Here is a 17782-nt window from a genome sequence, read left to right on the forward strand (position 1 = left end):
TTGTTTTATCTATGTAACTCTTTCCACAGGCTGTACATTGGAATGGCTTCTCACCTGTGTGAGTTCTCATGTGAGCAGTTAAACCACTTTTTTCCTGTAACTCTTTCCACAGGCTGTACATTGGAATGGCTTCTCACCTGTGTGAGTTCTCATGTGAACAGTTAAACCACTTTTTTTCCTGTAACTCTTTCCACAGGCTGAACATGCGAATGCTTCCTTGCCTCTGTGAATCCTCATGTGATAAGTTAAATAACATCTGTAAGTGAAACTTTTTCCACAGGCTGTACATGTGAATGGCTTCTCACCTGTGTGACTTTTCATGTGACGAATTAAACCACATTTATCCATGTAGCCCTTTCCACAGGCTGTACATGTGAATGGCTTCTCACCTGTGTGACTTTTCATGTGACGAATTACACCACATTTATCCGTGTAGCCCTTTCCACAGGCTGTACATGCGAATGGCTTCTCACCTGTGTGAGTTCTCATGTGATAAGTTAAACTACTTTTATCCTTGTAACTCTTTCCACAGTCTGCACATGTGAATGGCTTCTCGCCTGTGTGAATCCTAACGTGATAAGTTAAACTACTTTTATACCTGTAACTCTTTCCACAGTCTGCACATGTGAATGGCTTCTCGTCTGTGTGAGTTCTCATGTGATAAGTTAAACCACTTTTACCCCTGTAACTCTTTCCACAGTATGCACATGTGAATGACTTCTCGCCTGTGTGAATCCTAACGTGATAAGTTAATATACGTCTGTGAGTGAAACTTTTTCCACAGGCTGTACATGCGAATGGCTTCTCACCTGTGTGACTTTTCATGTGACGAATTAAATCACATTTATCCATGTAGCCCTTTCCACAGACTGTACATGTGAATGGCTTCTCACCTGTGTGACTTATCATGTGACGAATTAAACTACATTTAGCCGTGTAGCTCTTTCCACAGGCTGTACATGCGAATGGCTTCTCACTTGTGTGAGTTCTCATGTGATAAGTTAAACTACTTTTATACCTGTAACTCTTTCCACAGTCTGCACATGTGAATGGCTTCTCGCCTGTGTGAAACCTCATATGATAAGTCAAATAACATCTGCGAGTGAAACTTTTTCCACAGGCTGCACATGTGAATGGCTTCTCGCCTGTGTGAATCCTCATGTGATAAGTTAATATACATCTGTGCGTGAAACTTTTTCCACAAGCTGTACATGTAAATGGTTTCTCACCTGTGTGAGTTCTCATGTGAACAGTTAAAGAGTACCTATAGGGAAACCTTTTACCACAGCTTGTACATGAGAAAGGCATCTTCATCTTGAATGTTCTCATGGGACTTTTTTTAAAAAAGTTTTCAGAACCAATTTTAGCAGAATATTTATTTGTCCCAGAGTGAGTGTTGTTAATTTTTTCTCTTGAAATGTCAGCAGCTCTTTCCTGCTCTTTGGTTTGCTCACCTCTCTCATTTTGTTTCTGCTTTACTCTAACTTTTCCTGGGTCCTCATTATTGTTTTCTCCCTGCTGTTGGCTTGCAACTTCAGGGGAGGCCTGAGACTTGAGTTGGTTCCTGTTTGGTTCCATTTCATTTTGGAGTCTTTGCACATTAGAAGAAATCATTAAAATGTCACCAGTCTTATGTTTCAGCACAAACTGCTTTTCAACCTGACCGATGCAGAATTGCCTCTCTTTCTCATTGAACAGTTGATGTTCTGGTTCCACTTTCTCCTGTTTTATCTTCAGAAGCTCTATTTCCTTCCCCCACCCTTTTATCTGACAAGGTTCTGGAATGTCTTCATTGAAAGTGGAGTTCCTCTCCTGGTTGCCGAGTTCAGTGCGAACCCCCTCGTCTTTACATGCACAATATTTTTCGGGATCTGAAAAAAAAAAACCAATTCAATTCAATTTTATTTATATAGCGCCAAATCATGAAACATGTCATCTCAAGGCACTTTACACAGTCAAGTTCAATCATATTATACAGATTGGGTCAGATTATACAGATTGGTCAAAAATGTCCTATATAAGGAAACCAGTTGATTGCATCAAAGTCCCGACAAGCAGCATTCACTCCTGGAGAAGCGTAGAACCACAGGGAGAGTCGTCTATTCAATTCAATTAAATTCAATTTATTTATATAGCGCCAAATCACGAAACATGTCATCTCAAGGCACTTTACAAAATCAAGTTCAATCATATTTTACAGATTGGGTCAGATTATACAGATTGGTCAAAATGTCCTATAAAAGGAAACCAGTTGATTGCATCAAAGTCCCGACAAGCAGCATTCACTCCTGGGGAACCGTAGAGCCACAGGGAGAGTCGTCTGCATTATACATGGCTTTGCTGCAATCCCTCATACTGAGCAAGCATGAAGCGACAGTGGGAAGAAAAACTCCCCATTAACGGGAAGGAAAACCTCCGGCAGAACCGGGCTCAGTATGAACGGTCATCTGCCTCGACCGACTGGCGGTTACAGAAGACAGAGCAGAGACACAACAAGAGAGACAAAAAAGCACAGAAGCACACATTGATCCAGTAATCTGTTCTACATTAGATGGTAGTAGCGGGTGAGCCGTCTTCTCTGGATGATGTCACAGTTAACAGAACGCCAGACCAGGTGTACCTACTATGAAGAAAAAGAGAGAGAGCAAAAAGTTAAAAGCTGAAATGACGACAGTAATTTCAATGTAATACAATGCAAAACTGGAGAACAGTAGACTGAAGAACAGTAGAAATCAGTAGAGTGAGAAAATTAGACCCTGATGTCCTCCAGCAGCCTAGGCCTATCACAGCACAACTATAGAGATAGCTCAGGGTAACATGAGCCACTCTAACTATAAGTTTTGTCAAAAAGGAAAGTTTTAAGATTAGTCTTAGAAATAGATAGGGTGTCTGCCTCATGGACCAAAACTGGGAGTTGGTTCCACAGGAGAGGAGCCTGATAGCTAAAGGATCTGCCTCCCATTCTACTTTTAGAGACTCTAGGAACCACCAGCAGACCTGCAGTCTGAGAGCGAAGTGCTCTGTTAGGAACATACGGGGTAATCAGAGCTCTGATATATGATGGAGCTTGATTATTAAGGGCTTTATACGTTAGAAGAAGAATTTTAAATTCTATTCTTGATTTAACAGGAAGCCAATGAAGGGAAGCTAAAATTGGAGAAATATGATCCCGCTTGTTGATTTTCATCAGAACTCTTGCTGCAGCATTTTGGATCAGCTGAAGACTTTGAACTGCATTTTGTGGACTTCCTGATAGTAAAGAATTACAATAGTCCAGCCTTGAAGTAACAAATGCATGGACCAGTTTTTCAGCATCACTCCTGGACAGAATGTTTCTAATTTTGGCGATATTCCTGAGGTGAAAAAAGGAAACTCTGGAGACCTGTTTAATGTGGGATTTAAATGACATGTCTTGATCAAAAATAACACCAAGATTTTTTACTTTATTACCAAAGGCCAAGTTAATGCCATCCAGATAAAGTGATTGGTTAAGAACTTTATTTTTTGAGGATTCTGGCCCAAAGATTACAACTTCTGTCTTTTCAGAATTTAGATGCAGGAAATTTAAAGTCATCCAGCTTTTGATGTCATCAAGACATGACTGCAGTCGAAAGTAATTGATTGGATTCATCAGGATTTATGGATAAATATAGCTGAGTATCATCAGCATAACAGTGGAAATTAATCCCATGCTGTCTGATAATTTTGCTGATCGGAAGCATATATATAGTAAATAGAATTGGTCCAAGGACTGAACCCTGTGGTACTCCACAGGTGACCCTAGAGTTTGAGGAAGATTTATTATTAACATGAACAAACTGGAATCTGTCCGACAGATAAGATTTAAACCAGCCTAATGCTTTCCCCTTAATCCCTACAGTATGTTCAAGTCTTTGTAGCAGAATATTGTGATCAACTGTATCAAATGCAGCACTGAGATCTAACAGGACAAGTACAGACACAAGTCCATTGTCTGAGGCCATGAGAATATCATTGGTGACCTTCACCAGAGCTGTTTCAGTGCTATGATGAGCTCTGAAGCCTGACTGAAACTCCTCAAGTAAGTCATTGCTTTGTAAATGTTCACAAAGTTGATTAGCAACTACTTTCTCAAGAATTTTAGATAAGAAAAGAAGATTAGATATAGGTCTGTAGTTTACTAACTCATCTTGATCAAGAGAAGGTTTCTTAAGTAAAGGTTTAATAACAGCTACTTTAAAAACCTGTGGTACATATCCATTTACTAAGGATAGATTAATCATGTCTAAAATAGTGCCACTGATCAAAGGGAATATGTCCTTAAACAACTTGGTTGGGATTGGGTCTAACATACAGGTAGAAGGTTTAGATGAAGCTAAAATTTTGCCTCACTTACTGAGGACGAGGTAATCATGTTTGGTAGGATGCCAATTATTTTATTTTTAATGGCATCAATTTTATTTATGAAGAATCCCATAAAATTGTTACTACTAAGAGCTAAGGGAATGGATGGATCAACAGAGCTATGACTCTGTGTAAGCTTGGCAACTGTACTAAAGAGAAATCTAGGATTCTTTTTATTCTCTTTAATTAATGATGAAAAATATGCTGCTCTAACTATGCGAAGGGTCTTGTTATACAACAATAGACTGTCCCTCCAGATTAAGTAGGATTCCTCTTGATGTGTAGAGCGCCATTTTCTCTCCAATTTCCTAACATTGTGCTTCAAGGAACGCAGCTCTGAATTAAACCAGGGAGCCAGCTTTCTGTGAATAATCACCTTCTTTTTCAAGGGAGCTACATTATCTAATGCAGAACGCAGTGAGAAAGTCACACTGTTAGCAAAGGTATCGATTTGTGAATGGGAAGAAACAACATTGCTGCCATCTACAGGGCATTTCTGCAATAATGAGGATAATAAAAGGGGGACAGACTCTAAGTTTTGATACAGCATTATCCGATAAAGATCTACTATAATGGAACCCTCTTTTGGGGGTGGAGAACTCAGTTAGATTAAACTCAAATGTTATTAAAAAATGATCAGACAGGACAGGGTTGTGAGAGAATACTGTTAATTCTTCACAATCAATGCCATATGTCAGAACAAGGTCTAAAGTATGAAGCCGAGAGTGCGTCGGTTTATGCACATTTTGAGCAAAACCAATTGAATCTAGGATAGTTTTAAAGGCTACACTAAGGTTATCACATTCAGTGTCAACATGCATGTTAAAATCACCCACTATAATAACCTTGTCAGTATTTAACACCAAATCAATGCTTACACTTTTGAGTAAAAGAATACACAGTTCACTTTAATCCATTGATTAGCATAAACACTGTTCAGTTGTGGCTACAGCTAACCAGAGTTAACTACACAAATTCATACTACACAAATGTAACTATTAGTTTTACTACCAATAAACTGAGGATTCATAAGGAAATTTGAGGAAGCTAACGGTAGCCGCTAGCCAATAAAAAACGGCTGTCACTCAGTTTGTGTTATACATCTTCAAACAAAAAATACATACATGCTGCTGAATGTGCGCACCACTGTATATCTCAGGGGGTTGCTGTTTAAGTTAAAAGACTTTTACATTTTAACTTTTGCAACAGCAGTGGATAACCTTACTTGTTGTACCACTCCTGCTTTAACTGTTTGTGACTGAACCAAAAACGGTGAGAGACAGCAGGATCAATCTGTGGCAGCGGGAGCTAATAGTGGCACTTTCACTGGCATGCGACTGGCAAGAAGGTGCCATGGCTGTTCCAAATAATTATGTTTTATTGATATTATTTTATTGATATAATGAAAGCTTGTGGAACTTTAGACAGCTGTCCGCCACACATTTTCATAAAAAATGCCACCAAACTCGCTACAAACTACTCATGAACCCAGCCAATCAGTACATGACCGTCAGCGACTGCTGGAGTTACGGTCACGTAGTGTTTTTGGACTCGTAACCACTACAACTTTCAATTGTTTACGCGGCTTCGGAGAGCTCCGGGAGCAAGTCCCAGAGGCCCACGAGCAGCGGACTCACTGAGCAGCCCACACCGGAGGAGGACCAAGCAGAAGCGGTGCAGCTGACGGATTAAACACGGCTGTCGCGGAGGTTTGGATGCTAAGCTGAAGGCTAACCCCTATAGATCGCCACTACCATCCATCTTGCTCTGCAACGTCCGCTCACTGGATAACAAAATAGACTATTTACAACTCGACTGCTGCGTTCTCATCCTGACGGAGACATGGCTTACATTATCAATCCTGGACAACGCCGTTAGCCTGGAGGGGCTCGCTACTTTCCACGTGGACAGAAACAGACAACTCAGAGGTAAGACCTGAGGAGGTAAACTCTGCATTTACATCAATAACACCTGCGTAAAAATGCTAGAATAGTCACAAGCTTTTGCTCTCCGGACATAGCTTCTGACTGTTAGCTGCAGAGCCTTTTACCTGCCCAGTGAGTTTACTGTTGGTGTCATCACAGCAGTTTATGTGCCTCCCAGCGCTAATACAGAAGAGGCCATGAGTGTTCTCTATCGGACTATCTCTGAGCTGCAATCTGCACACACGGAGGGTGTTTTCATCATTGTTGGGGATTGTACCTAGGCAAATATGAAAACTGTTTTCCCTCATTTCAACCAACATGTGGATTTTGCTACTCGGGGAGAGAACACTCTAGATTTAGTTTACACAAATATAAAAGGCGCATTCAGAGCAGCCCCCCACCTGCTAACTGTGATGCTAATTCCTGCATACAGACCCCTGCTGATCAGAGCTAAACCTGCAGTGAGGCAGGCGAGAGTGTGGACTGAGGGAGCAATATACCCCGTTTACACTACCCTTTTTTAACCGAGCCGAGACCAGTCCGAGCTTGGTAACCGAGATAATTATTGAGTGTAAATGGTAAGCAAACTGAACTGAACCAAGCCAGACACAACCGGACCGCGCTAAGTGCAGACCAGTTCCAGGTTTGAGCTCGGCCTGGTTTGTCACTGGTCCGGTTATCTGATAACAAAGAGCGCATGAGCACGTGCGGTCAGCTGACATTTCAGACATTCATAAAAATACTAGCTTCCCTACCATGACACACGATTTCCGGTGATGATTCTGCTTAGCAGTGTGATGAACCTCAGCGTCTGTCGTTGTTTCCTGCGTCTGTAAATCCTTATTAGATGCTTGTTTGTCTTATCCATGTGCCAAAAGCCGACTCTGTCCAAGCATAACTTCCTAAATGTTACGGGCGCCGCCATTTTGATTTGCTCGGTCCCGCCTTCAATCCCAGAGAGCAGCAGTACCGCAGATCGTCACTAGGAGGCGAGGAGGAACCAAGGAACCGAGATAGCGTGATGTGTAAATGGTCGTCAGAACTAAGCTCGGCTTGGTTAACTGATCCAAGCTCGGACTGAGCCCGGGATGGATCGGTTTAACAAGGGCAGTGTAAATGGGGCTATGGAGGAGAACTGTTTTGAGTGCTCTGACTAGGACATGTTCAAAACTGCAGCAACATATGAAGACAAGATCCACATTGATAAGTACACCATGACTGTGTCAGCCTACATCAGCAAATGGATTGAGGACGTAAGCACCCAAGTCAACCAACGACCCTGGATGACTGAGGAGGTTCGCCAAGCTCTAAAAGCACGGAACTCAGCCTTCAAGTCTGGCGACAAGGAGGCACTGAGAACATCGAGAGCCAACTTGAACAGTGCCATCAGGTTAGCAAAGTGGAGCCACACAAAGAAAATCCAGGAGCGTTTCCACAACGCCAGCAACACCAGGAGCATGTGGAAAGGCATAGGGGCCATATAAGACTACAACACTCCCTCCCCCCGGTGGGCGAAGTTGATGCTGACTTCCTAAATGGACTAAATAACTTCTTTGGGAGGTTTGAGGCACTAAACCGGACTCCAGCAGTGAAAGCTGTCCTCCATCAGGAAGAGAATGTGCTCTGCCTTGACACAGCCGACATGTGGAAGACTGGTCTGTGAACACCACGTCACAGGTGAAGAGGGCACAGCAGCGCTTGTACTTCCTGCGGAAGATGAGGAGAGCACACCTGCCCCCGCCCATCCTCACCAACTTCTACAGAAGCACCATAGAGAGCATTCTGACCAGCTGTCTCTCTGTGTGGTGTGAAGGCTGCAGCGCCTCCGACTGGAAAAATGTGAGGAGAGTGGTGAGTACAGCATAAGGGATCATCGGGGCTCCTCTTCCCCCCATTAAGGACATTTCATCCTAACGCTGCGTATCCCGAGCCCGTAACATCATCAGAGACCCCTCAGATCCCCACCATGGACTGTTCTCCCTGCTGCCCTCTGGGAAGAGGTTCCACATCATCCGCTGCAGGTCCACCAGGATCTGCAAAAGCTTTTCCCTGTTGCCATCAGACTGTTGAACTATAAACTGGACTCTGCACCATATTTGCACATTTGCATCACTGCATCTCTATCTGGCATTACCAATGCTGCCGAACTTTTAGTTTCCTCTTTAAAGGCATACTATGCAACATTTTTCAGTTAATTAATGTGTTCCATACCGTTTTGTATGATTAAATGAGTCATTTCAGGTCGAACAAAGGTTTTTTCGGCCGCCCTGGTGGTCTGTGGGGGAAATACAGTACTTGCAATTGCAAGAGCCCTCGGCCCACACCCACAGGCTCAGATGTCTCGTGCAAGACCGCGAGAGTCGGTCTTGCTTTACGGCGAGAACTCCATGTGTTTTTGCCCTGCCATTCACTATAGGGTAGGTCACGCGTGACGTCAGCGCTACATCCGGGTCCCACGGGCAGGCAAAAGCAGAACTGTTCCCGTCTACTATCATTACAAAACTGGTGATTTAGAGCGTACTTTTACTTAGTTTATTTTTGGAATCTAAACAATGCCTACGACTTGTTGTGCTCCCGGTTGCACAGAGAGGCATTCCAAATCGTTGGATGTACGTTTCTGTCGTTTACCGAAGGAAGAAGGACGAAGAAAGAAATGGATATTTTCAATGAAAAGAGCGCAGGCAGACACTCCCAATGGACTGGGGGAGCCATCATACTACGACAGAATTTGCAGTCTACACTTCATCTCCGGTAAATACAACTTAATTCTGCTCTAGTCATTGTTCTACTTAAATAGCGGCGGAGGGGAGGTGGCGATCGCTAGACGGGCCGGAGGAGCGGCTGCTGCTGCTGTGGCAGCCGCTTCTCCGGCTCCATTACGCCCCTGTTCACGGGCGCTAGTACGTCTGTGTTTACGCTGCAATGTCGCCGACACCCCCACCCATTTTAAGACAAAAACACCAAAATAATCCGTAGTGAATGATGTTTTTTTTAACCTACCGGGCGGGTCTTCCTCTCTGCTGAGACGCGGTCTGTGTCCGACGCCGCTTTGTGCTGTTGCACAAACATGTGTGAACAACATCCATCCATCCATTTTCTGACCGCTTAATCCCTCATGGCGTTGCAGGCGTGGCTGGAGCCTTTTTCCCGATATAAAATAATTGTGGCCGTCCAGTGGTTTCAGGGGCTTTCATGCTCTCTCGTGTGTACTGGCCTGCCGTGTTTATGAGGCAGCTGTATGTCGCGGTACGGAACACTTGGCCAGCATTTCACAGACTCGCTCCGTCCCTTCAGGCTTTTGCTGTGTGGATCTGGCAATCTGATACCATCAACCACGCGCAAAAGCAACAACAAAGAACCGCGTGTTAACGTCAAATAAACATGCAAGCATATCAAGTTTTATTATTAATTATCATTATTATTATTATTATTATATTTATTTATTTATTTTTTATGTTGGCGAGGCGGTAGCGTGAGTTTGGCGTGGCGGCCGCATCGCCAAGATAGCGCTGCGGGAAACCCTGATGTTCATACTTTCACTGTTAGCCATTGTTTGTACTGCCGTTTTTTTTTTTTACTTTTCATTGCGTTCGCCTGTCTGCTAAGCTCAAAACAACCGCGCCTGGCTTGACGGAGAAAACAGAACAGCTGAGCATCTTTACGACAGTACACTTTTACTTTCGCCCTCTGGGGGGAGCCTCGCTGGAAAATCAACCCCGGTTGCATAGTATACCTTTAATGCGGTACCGCGCACGTGACGTCACCGTCTCAAGAGCAACGCCCCTTTTGCCGCTTAGGTAGGGCATACAGGAGAGAACGCATACAGGAGAGAACGCACGGATAACGGATATGACCGACTTTACAGCCGTTAAACTTTCCCAAGACGATGTCCCAGGCACACGGTTTACTGGTCGCACTGTCGAAGAACACACCAACCTTCAGCTCAAACGATGGCTTGAGGTTCGAGGGCTTAAAAAGACTGGAAAACTGGCGAGTTGATGAACGGTAAGCTTTGTTTTTTTTTCCTGCGCGGCGATCATGGCAGCGTCGGTCGTTTTTTTTTTTGTTGTTTGCAATCACCGTCCAGGAATGGGTATATGTTTAATGTTTGTCTCATTTGAAATGTTTCTGAGTAAGCTATCCTGGTAGCAGGCTATCATGTTAGCGCCTGCTACCATGATAGCTTATATGCTGTCATGGTAGCAGGCGCTACTTTATTAACATGTCGGCCACCAAAATACTCTTACCTTGACTTGATGTCGCTGGAATTGGGTCAGGATGTTCTTCGGTTGGGCCCTTTCCTCCGACAAAATGCTTGCTACATATGTACTTGAATTTGGTAACTTTTTCCGGGTTGAACTGTTGTGTAGGCCGACCGCACCGGTCCCAGCGCACACATTTCTCCTTGGCAGTCTTGAAGAAAACATCCTTCATATGCGGCCGATCAGCGTACCTCGAGTCGCTGTTGCACGTTCCATAGCAACAATGTTTAAAAACCATGGTCTTAGATTTGGAAAAAGCAGTCGTTTTACCGAGTAAAAGCAAGGGTAACGCACAGCTCTTTTACAGCAAAACAGCGACGGGTTTCCGGAGTTTGCCCCACTGCCTACCACGTGATGTGACGTCATCGTGACGTTGTGTTTCTAAAAATAGCTCGCGCGCGGTACCCCATTATTCGCAACTCAAAGTAAATGCATCTTTGCACAAATGCCTTTTTGCACCATTATTTTTGCACATAAAAAATGGTTTGAACATTTTCCTGCATACTGTTATTGCAAACAGTTTTTTCTCCTGCATTGTTTATATTTTGACCACTGCTGCACTTTATACTGTAATGTTGCCTTATTCCACCTGGAATCTCAGTGAGTGAGTTTATTAAAAGGCATGATTTAACTTGAAGTTTAATAAAACAGTTTTTTAGCCATGTGACTGGAGACCTGTCCAGAAAGGGCAAGCCCCTCCACCCCTCTACCCCCCACCCCACAGCCCTGTGTGACTTCGAGCCGTGTTTCCCGATCAGATACGGCATTACGTCACACCTGTATGGAGAAGCGGGTATAGAAAATCCATGGATGGGATGTTACATTTTTAAAAAGTTTAATAAAATTGATCTAAGTTCTTTTTTTTTCTTTTTTTTTTACAAAACACGCAACTTCTTTTAAAGATGGACATTTTTCATTAGAAAAAATGTATTAAACTTCTGTGTAAAGATAAATATTGTTGAAGGTAACCTTCGCTGCTGTAGCTTATCTGTCTGGCAGGTGTTTCTGAGTTGGAGTAAAATTTAGTCCACAGATCCACAGGAGGCTTTTTCAGCTGGTTCTGGTGCGACTCGCTTCTACAGTGTCACTTCCCACCGGACTCCACTCCGTGTAAAAATAAATAACTTCATAAAAGCTCTCTGAGAATCGCCTTTCTTTGGACTCACACAGTTAGAACCCGTTCTCCAGTCCATGTTGTAGCTGCAGTTTATTTGTTTTATCTTTTTGACTTAGTTTCCTTAATAATCTGTATGCATCAAAATCCTTGTGATTTTATTTAACGAGTGTCCTGGTGAGCAGCGGCTCATTAGATGGACGCTGCTGCATATTGACCGACAGCCGCTCCTACTGCAGCTCTGCCTTCTTGGTTTCAGACAAGCGCAGGTTGAATTTATTTTTTTTATTTTTTTTCTCCGAATAAGACCCAGTCAAATGCAGAACATTGTTTCACATTCCGACCGTTCTTCTTCAAAAAATAAAAAGGCGTGTGATGCTAAATTAACCTGAGCAAGCTCGTTACTCTTTTTTTTAAACAAAACATAATAGCAAACCACGAGGAGATCCCCAGTTGGTCACCGCGTTTATCAGCTAAGTTACTGGAAGAGAGGGAATAAATGCTGACAGGTGACATGGCCACAGGTGAAAATAACTATTTTTTTTCTTTATTTAATCACCTATAAATAAAACATGGTGACAATTCCAATAGTGGTTCCACCTGAAAAATATTCTTAAATGCTTTGCGACATACAAAAAACATTTAAATTTCCAGTTTATAACTTTGGAGCAGTACTTGATTTAAATCACATATATACTTTCAGGCGAACAATTTTTCCTGAAACCCTCAAAGTTTAAGGGGTTAAAATTGGATTCTGAGTTCTGCCTCTGCCCAAACAACTTTCCTTAAAGTTATCAGTAAATAGCTGGTGGTTCATACCTATTCGGTGTAAGATTATCAGAGGTATCCGGCTGAAATCCAGCAGTCTGCGCTGATCATCCATCTCTTCCTCCGGCTTGACGAAGATTTCTTTGAACTCAGTGAACTGTTCTTCAGCAGGAGTTTCCTGCTCGGTGCTCATCTCTCTCTGGGGTTGAACCGAAGACATTTTCAGTGCAAACATTCAAGAATCCAAAACACCAAAACCGTCCTCGGACTGCTTTTAGTAATCTCATAAGACCCACGACACACTAGTTATATCGATCTAATAAACGCTGGTAAGGCGTCGTTGGATGTGTGCGCATTCCACGGCAGATGTTTTCCACTGAGTTGTTTTCGACCAGAGTGTGGTATAACTGAGAGTGGCGACACTCCATAGACTTCCGTGGAAAGAAAGGAATGTCACGTGGCTCAAGCAGCTGCAGATAGTTTCAAAAAGCGATAGATCCAGCATTGAATGCAGTTCAGTCTCAGTGTTTAGTAATTTTCTCCGGTAGGTGGATGAAATTACAGAAAAAAAAGTTATATTATAAATCTTTAGCTGACTGTTCCGTACTAAAATAGGTCAACGGTGACATTGAAAGTAGACGGTTTAAGTTAATGAATTACTTTAACCAGCTGGTTGTTGTTAAACTGCAGCAAGCTGATTGTGCAAGATGCTGCTGGACGGGTTTCAGTCTCATTCAGCTCTTTGAAATATTTGGTGCAGTTTGAAATATAAAAGTTCATAATTTTCTTATTTTTTGAGATGTCTGAACTTAAAATCAATCCCACTGAGAGTAAATGTTGCAGAGATTAGTTCTGCACAAATATCTGTGCAGAAGTTGGGAAAACATCTGAGGTCTGTTTGTCCTTGGCAGCGAGGTAAAGGGAGCAAAAGGCCAGAACATGACCGGGACATGACATTAACTCATGTCCCGGTCATGTCAACGATTAAGATAAAGTTATCTGTTTTTCAATGTTTGTGGAACTGTTCCCAGAAATAAGACCATGGGCCCGTTCTTCATACGTTGCTTAAAACATCCGAGATCAAATGACACATCCAAGATGATTTCATCCGGCTAATCCTGATCCGGCTAATTGGGTTCTTCGAACACACCTGTTGTTTATGATTAGTAAGGCTGGATTGAGTTATCTGAGATAACTGCGCGTTCATGCGTTTGTTAGAAACAATGATCAGCAACGCTGCTATTGGCTGTTCAGCATGGCCAAAGAACGCCCACATTTTTTCTCTCAAGCAGAACACGAGCTTTTAATGGAAGGTTATGCCAAATTTAAGTCATTAATTAAAACGACAGGTAACACCTCAAAGTCTGCTAAAGCCAGGAGAGAGGGCTAAAAAAGGTAGCAGATAAATTAAATGTGTAAGTACTATCCATGGTAGATGTTTTGATCACTTTCTACAGTATAAATTTTTGCATTTTAATAATTTCATATTTACTTTGTTCTTTTATAACAGACCGTCCACAGGACCGATTAGAACATGGGTACAAGTAAAAGTGAAATACAAGAATATTCTACAAAATGGTAGCCTTTATTCATTATACTTTATTTTAAAAAGGCACTTAGAGATCAAAATGTCGGTGTCATTCCTTAGACATTGGAAGTAAAGGATGCCTGCAAACTGGAAATTTTAACAAAAAAAATTGTTTATCTAGAAAAAATTAAGTTCTTCCTTTTCCAGGTCATACACAGTTTACACGGTCAAAAACTGTATCGCTCTGTGTCTAGATAATCCATCCATAGTTTTTTCTAATATGATATACAGCTCAACAGGAAGCAAGCCTTTCAAAGTAAAACTAAACTTCACAAAAAAATGGCCTGAACAAATCTTCTTATTGAATATGATAAAAATAAAAAGCAAACTATCATACAAGTAACTTCAATATTTTCTATTTATGTCTCTAACACCACTTTTTCCTCTTTAAAGCCACTGTTAAACGATGTGCTTGTCTGTTTATAACAGCCACCAAGAAAAATCTCTCTACAATTACACTGTCGCGCTGCGCTAAAGGATCCTGTCTAGTGCACGATATGCGATTAATTCGAAAAGCTCTGAAATTATTCTTGCACCTTCCGCAACAGGTTGCAGTCGTAAAAATGGACATGGCTACGACAGACTTCCATATCTCCTCCGCTTATACAGCTGCAATCTAATCCTGTTTACATGAAATAAGCCTGCTCGCGAGCAGGTTTAAGATGGCGCACATGTTGCTATGACAACAAGTCCGAGATGGGTTTCGAAGAACCAAACGATCCAAGATCATGCTAAATCGTCAACAATGAAATCCAGCTAACTGAGTTAGCACCATGCTTAGTGTGATTGCCTTTTCCTCCAGGGTTAAGACACATTGGTCCATCCTAATGTTCCAGCTTAATTATTGCAGTCTTCTTTGCTGGTTTCTGAAGCCATGGAGAGGAAGACTCGTGTCCTGGAGAAGCATGTAGCCTGTTGAGCATGATGAAAAATGAAGTCGTGGCTACGCTTTACTAATGCGTGGCCACGACTTAACGTCTTCAAAAAAAAAAAAAATCTGTCCATGTCACCAGAGGGGCTCCGTAGTTCATAGATTTTTTTAATGTAATTTATAGGTTTGAAACTATTTTCATTCTGTTTGCCAATATTTTGATCCTCGCTTTTAATAAGATCTTTTGAAATTTCCAGATATCAGATTCAGAGCTGGAATGGATTGGAAGAAGTTCACACTTATCAATATTTAGAGACAGAAAATGGATTTTTCGCTTATATCATTATAAAGCAGTTCAATTATTTTAAAAAATTTTCACCCAAAGCCAAAACATTTTAAAGTTTGCATAATAAAGCAATGCTGAAGCAGCTCTAATGCCATGTAGAAGTCGAGGAATAAAATTAAACCGTCACTGTTAATAAAATGGCGATAGTCTAGCATGTCAAGAATAACTCTTGTATGATGAACATTCCTTCCCTTCATTAATACAGATTGGCATTCATTATTAACAGTTGCTAACCCACTATGTAAGCAATTGGTGTAAACAAGAGCTAATATTTTGTAGTCTGTGCGTAATAAAGTAATGGGTTTCCAATTTTCTGAGGACAAGGGGTCTTTGTTTGCTATGGCGATCAAAGTGATGAGACCTTGTCGGAGAAATATAAATTGGGAAGAGCCAGAAAAAAGTAGAGATGAGACAAAGCCTCTTTCTTCCTCTTCTCAGCTAGCAGGGGGATTTTAATTTCAAGACTTACAGTCACATCTTCACTCAGCAAAATCCCAACAACATGGGGTAACTGTCATCCTTTCATATGGTGACAGTTACATAAATACGAATATGATATCTTACTATCTTACTACTTAGATGTTTCCTATCATTTCTGGATGGAATGCTTACATAACTGTTGTGCTGTGTATAACAGAAAATAGCTAAAGATTAATCACTCTTGACATTGTTAGGAGGATGTTCAGTGTTAATACAAACAGGGTTGAAACTTGGCAATAGTAAAAGGTCAGGCTGCCACTGCAGCTGCCACAAGGTGTCACCAAGTCGGCAGGCCACCTGCCGCACTTCTACTGTTGTTTGTGGACTGCAGGTCTACTGGTGGTTCCTAGAGTCTCTAAAAGTACCATGATGGGTAAATAGTCGTGAGGTAAAACACAAATAATTTTTTTTGTTTGTTTTTTTGTTTTGTTCCACCAGCAGCCATTCAAACTGACTGACAGCGCTGAGATGTTTAAAAATATTGAGAGCTCCATGAACCAAGTGACGAGTTCAAACTGTGACATAACTCTCTTTCTATAAGACCCTGGTTGTAATCATTGAATAATTTTAATTTAAATGCTGACATGAGGACAACATCACTGCATATCCTATCAATGAAATCAATTAAATTTACTTTCAGTTTGGGTAGAGTTGTAATGGTTCAGCGTGACGCATCATCAGTAGCCTACACCCTTTGTCTTAGCGGGCCGTGGTATTTGGATAAAAGTTTTAAGTTGATACGCCGCAATAGGTGGTGTCAGGGTTCTGCGGGCTGTACCCGGTCTTTGTGCAGGTGTTTTCCTCTCTCTCTCTTTGCAGGTGGTTGCTGATAAGCAGGGAAGCGCGGAGAATCAGGTGTCCAACATTATGCGGCCCTCGGCGGGGGTATTTAAGCGGACGGCTGCCAGCATAAAACTGCCAGGCAAGCCAGCTGACAGCTTTACTAAGGCCCGTATATATATATATATATATATATATATATATATATATATATATATATATATATATATATATATATATATATATATATACACACACACACACACACACACACACACACACACACACACATACAAAATTCTGGTTGGGTAAAGGCTGGTTGTCTGACCAGCCACACATGGCTATGCAGCTGGCCGAAACGAGGTTGTGAGGAGGCGGCTTCGGGGTCCCTCATTCGGATCTCTGTGAAGGATGACCGCAGCATGGGGCTTCTCACTCCTGCTGGATAGTGGCTTGGCTCCCCATTCAGCGTTCTGCAGGTTTTTTTAGTCCAAATTCTCAAATATGCAATTGATTTAAGCTGAAAAGAATGACTAAATGATCATTTAAATGTTGTACAACAGAAAATTGACTCCTAAATGGAAATAACCAAAAGATTAAACTGTTAACTACAGTTATTTCCCAAAAGAAATTTATTGTTGTCAAGATGTCATGTTAACAAATAGAAATTTAAATTTAACTTAATATGATGGCATTTTAACAATGAATTCACTTTGTCGTGGTTTTGAGGTGTTTGGCCCACATGCAGACACAGAAGGACTACATAAAGATTTATAGTCTTTAAGATGTTTATTAAAGACTCTACGAGGGTTTGCACACAAAGTGAGCAACAGGCGAGGTCGGAACGTCAGAACGGAGGAATCTGCGGAAGAAAGAGGATAAACTAATAGTAATTGAACCAGGGGACAATATCCAGATGCTGCTGTGCTTACCGCTCAGCTGGGAGGACCTATCCGGGAGGATGAGTGGAAAAGGAGTTCTTTGACCGTAAAGTCTCTGGTGGAAGGAGATGACTGAGTGACGGGAGGGCTGCCAGATGTTACACAGGCGGGGAGCCCAAGCAGCATCACTGCGGCGGCAGACTTTAAGCTCCCTGCGTCCTGTCCTTCCCTGTCGGTTCGTTCTGTTGGTTTCTGTCTACTCCTGTTGATTCTGCTCGTTGCTGCTCACCTCATCTTGTTCTTGTCCAGCCCGTGTTCCCTTCATCTCCGCCTGCCTGCTGTAGTTCTGGTCCTGCTCACTCTGTCTCCGGTCCGGCAAGTATT

General features: G+C 42.1%; 1 protein-coding gene across 1 annotated transcript in view; it reads right to left on the reverse strand.

Annotated features, from left to right (window-relative positions):
* Positions 1-13143, reverse strand: part of LOC118565233 (zinc finger protein 585A-like) — a 29920-nt gene extending 16777 nt beyond the window's left edge. Inside the window, exons 1-2 of the mRNA XM_036145393.1 lie at positions 12504-13143; positions 290-1871 (exon numbers count right to left, since the gene is read on the reverse strand). Of these exons, the coding sequence (XP_036001286.1) occupies positions 290-1871; positions 12504-12687 (1766 nt within the window). The 5' untranslated portion in view covers positions 12688-13143. The remainder of the gene's footprint in view (positions 1-289; positions 1872-12503) is intronic.
* Positions 13144-17782: the final 4639 nt, after the last annotated feature.

This window comes from Fundulus heteroclitus, chromosome 13 (genome assembly GCF_011125445.2).
Source record: "Fundulus heteroclitus isolate FHET01 chromosome 13, MU-UCD_Fhet_4.1, whole genome shotgun sequence".
Lineage (NCBI taxonomy): Eukaryota > Metazoa > Chordata > Actinopteri > Cyprinodontiformes > Fundulidae > Fundulus > Fundulus heteroclitus.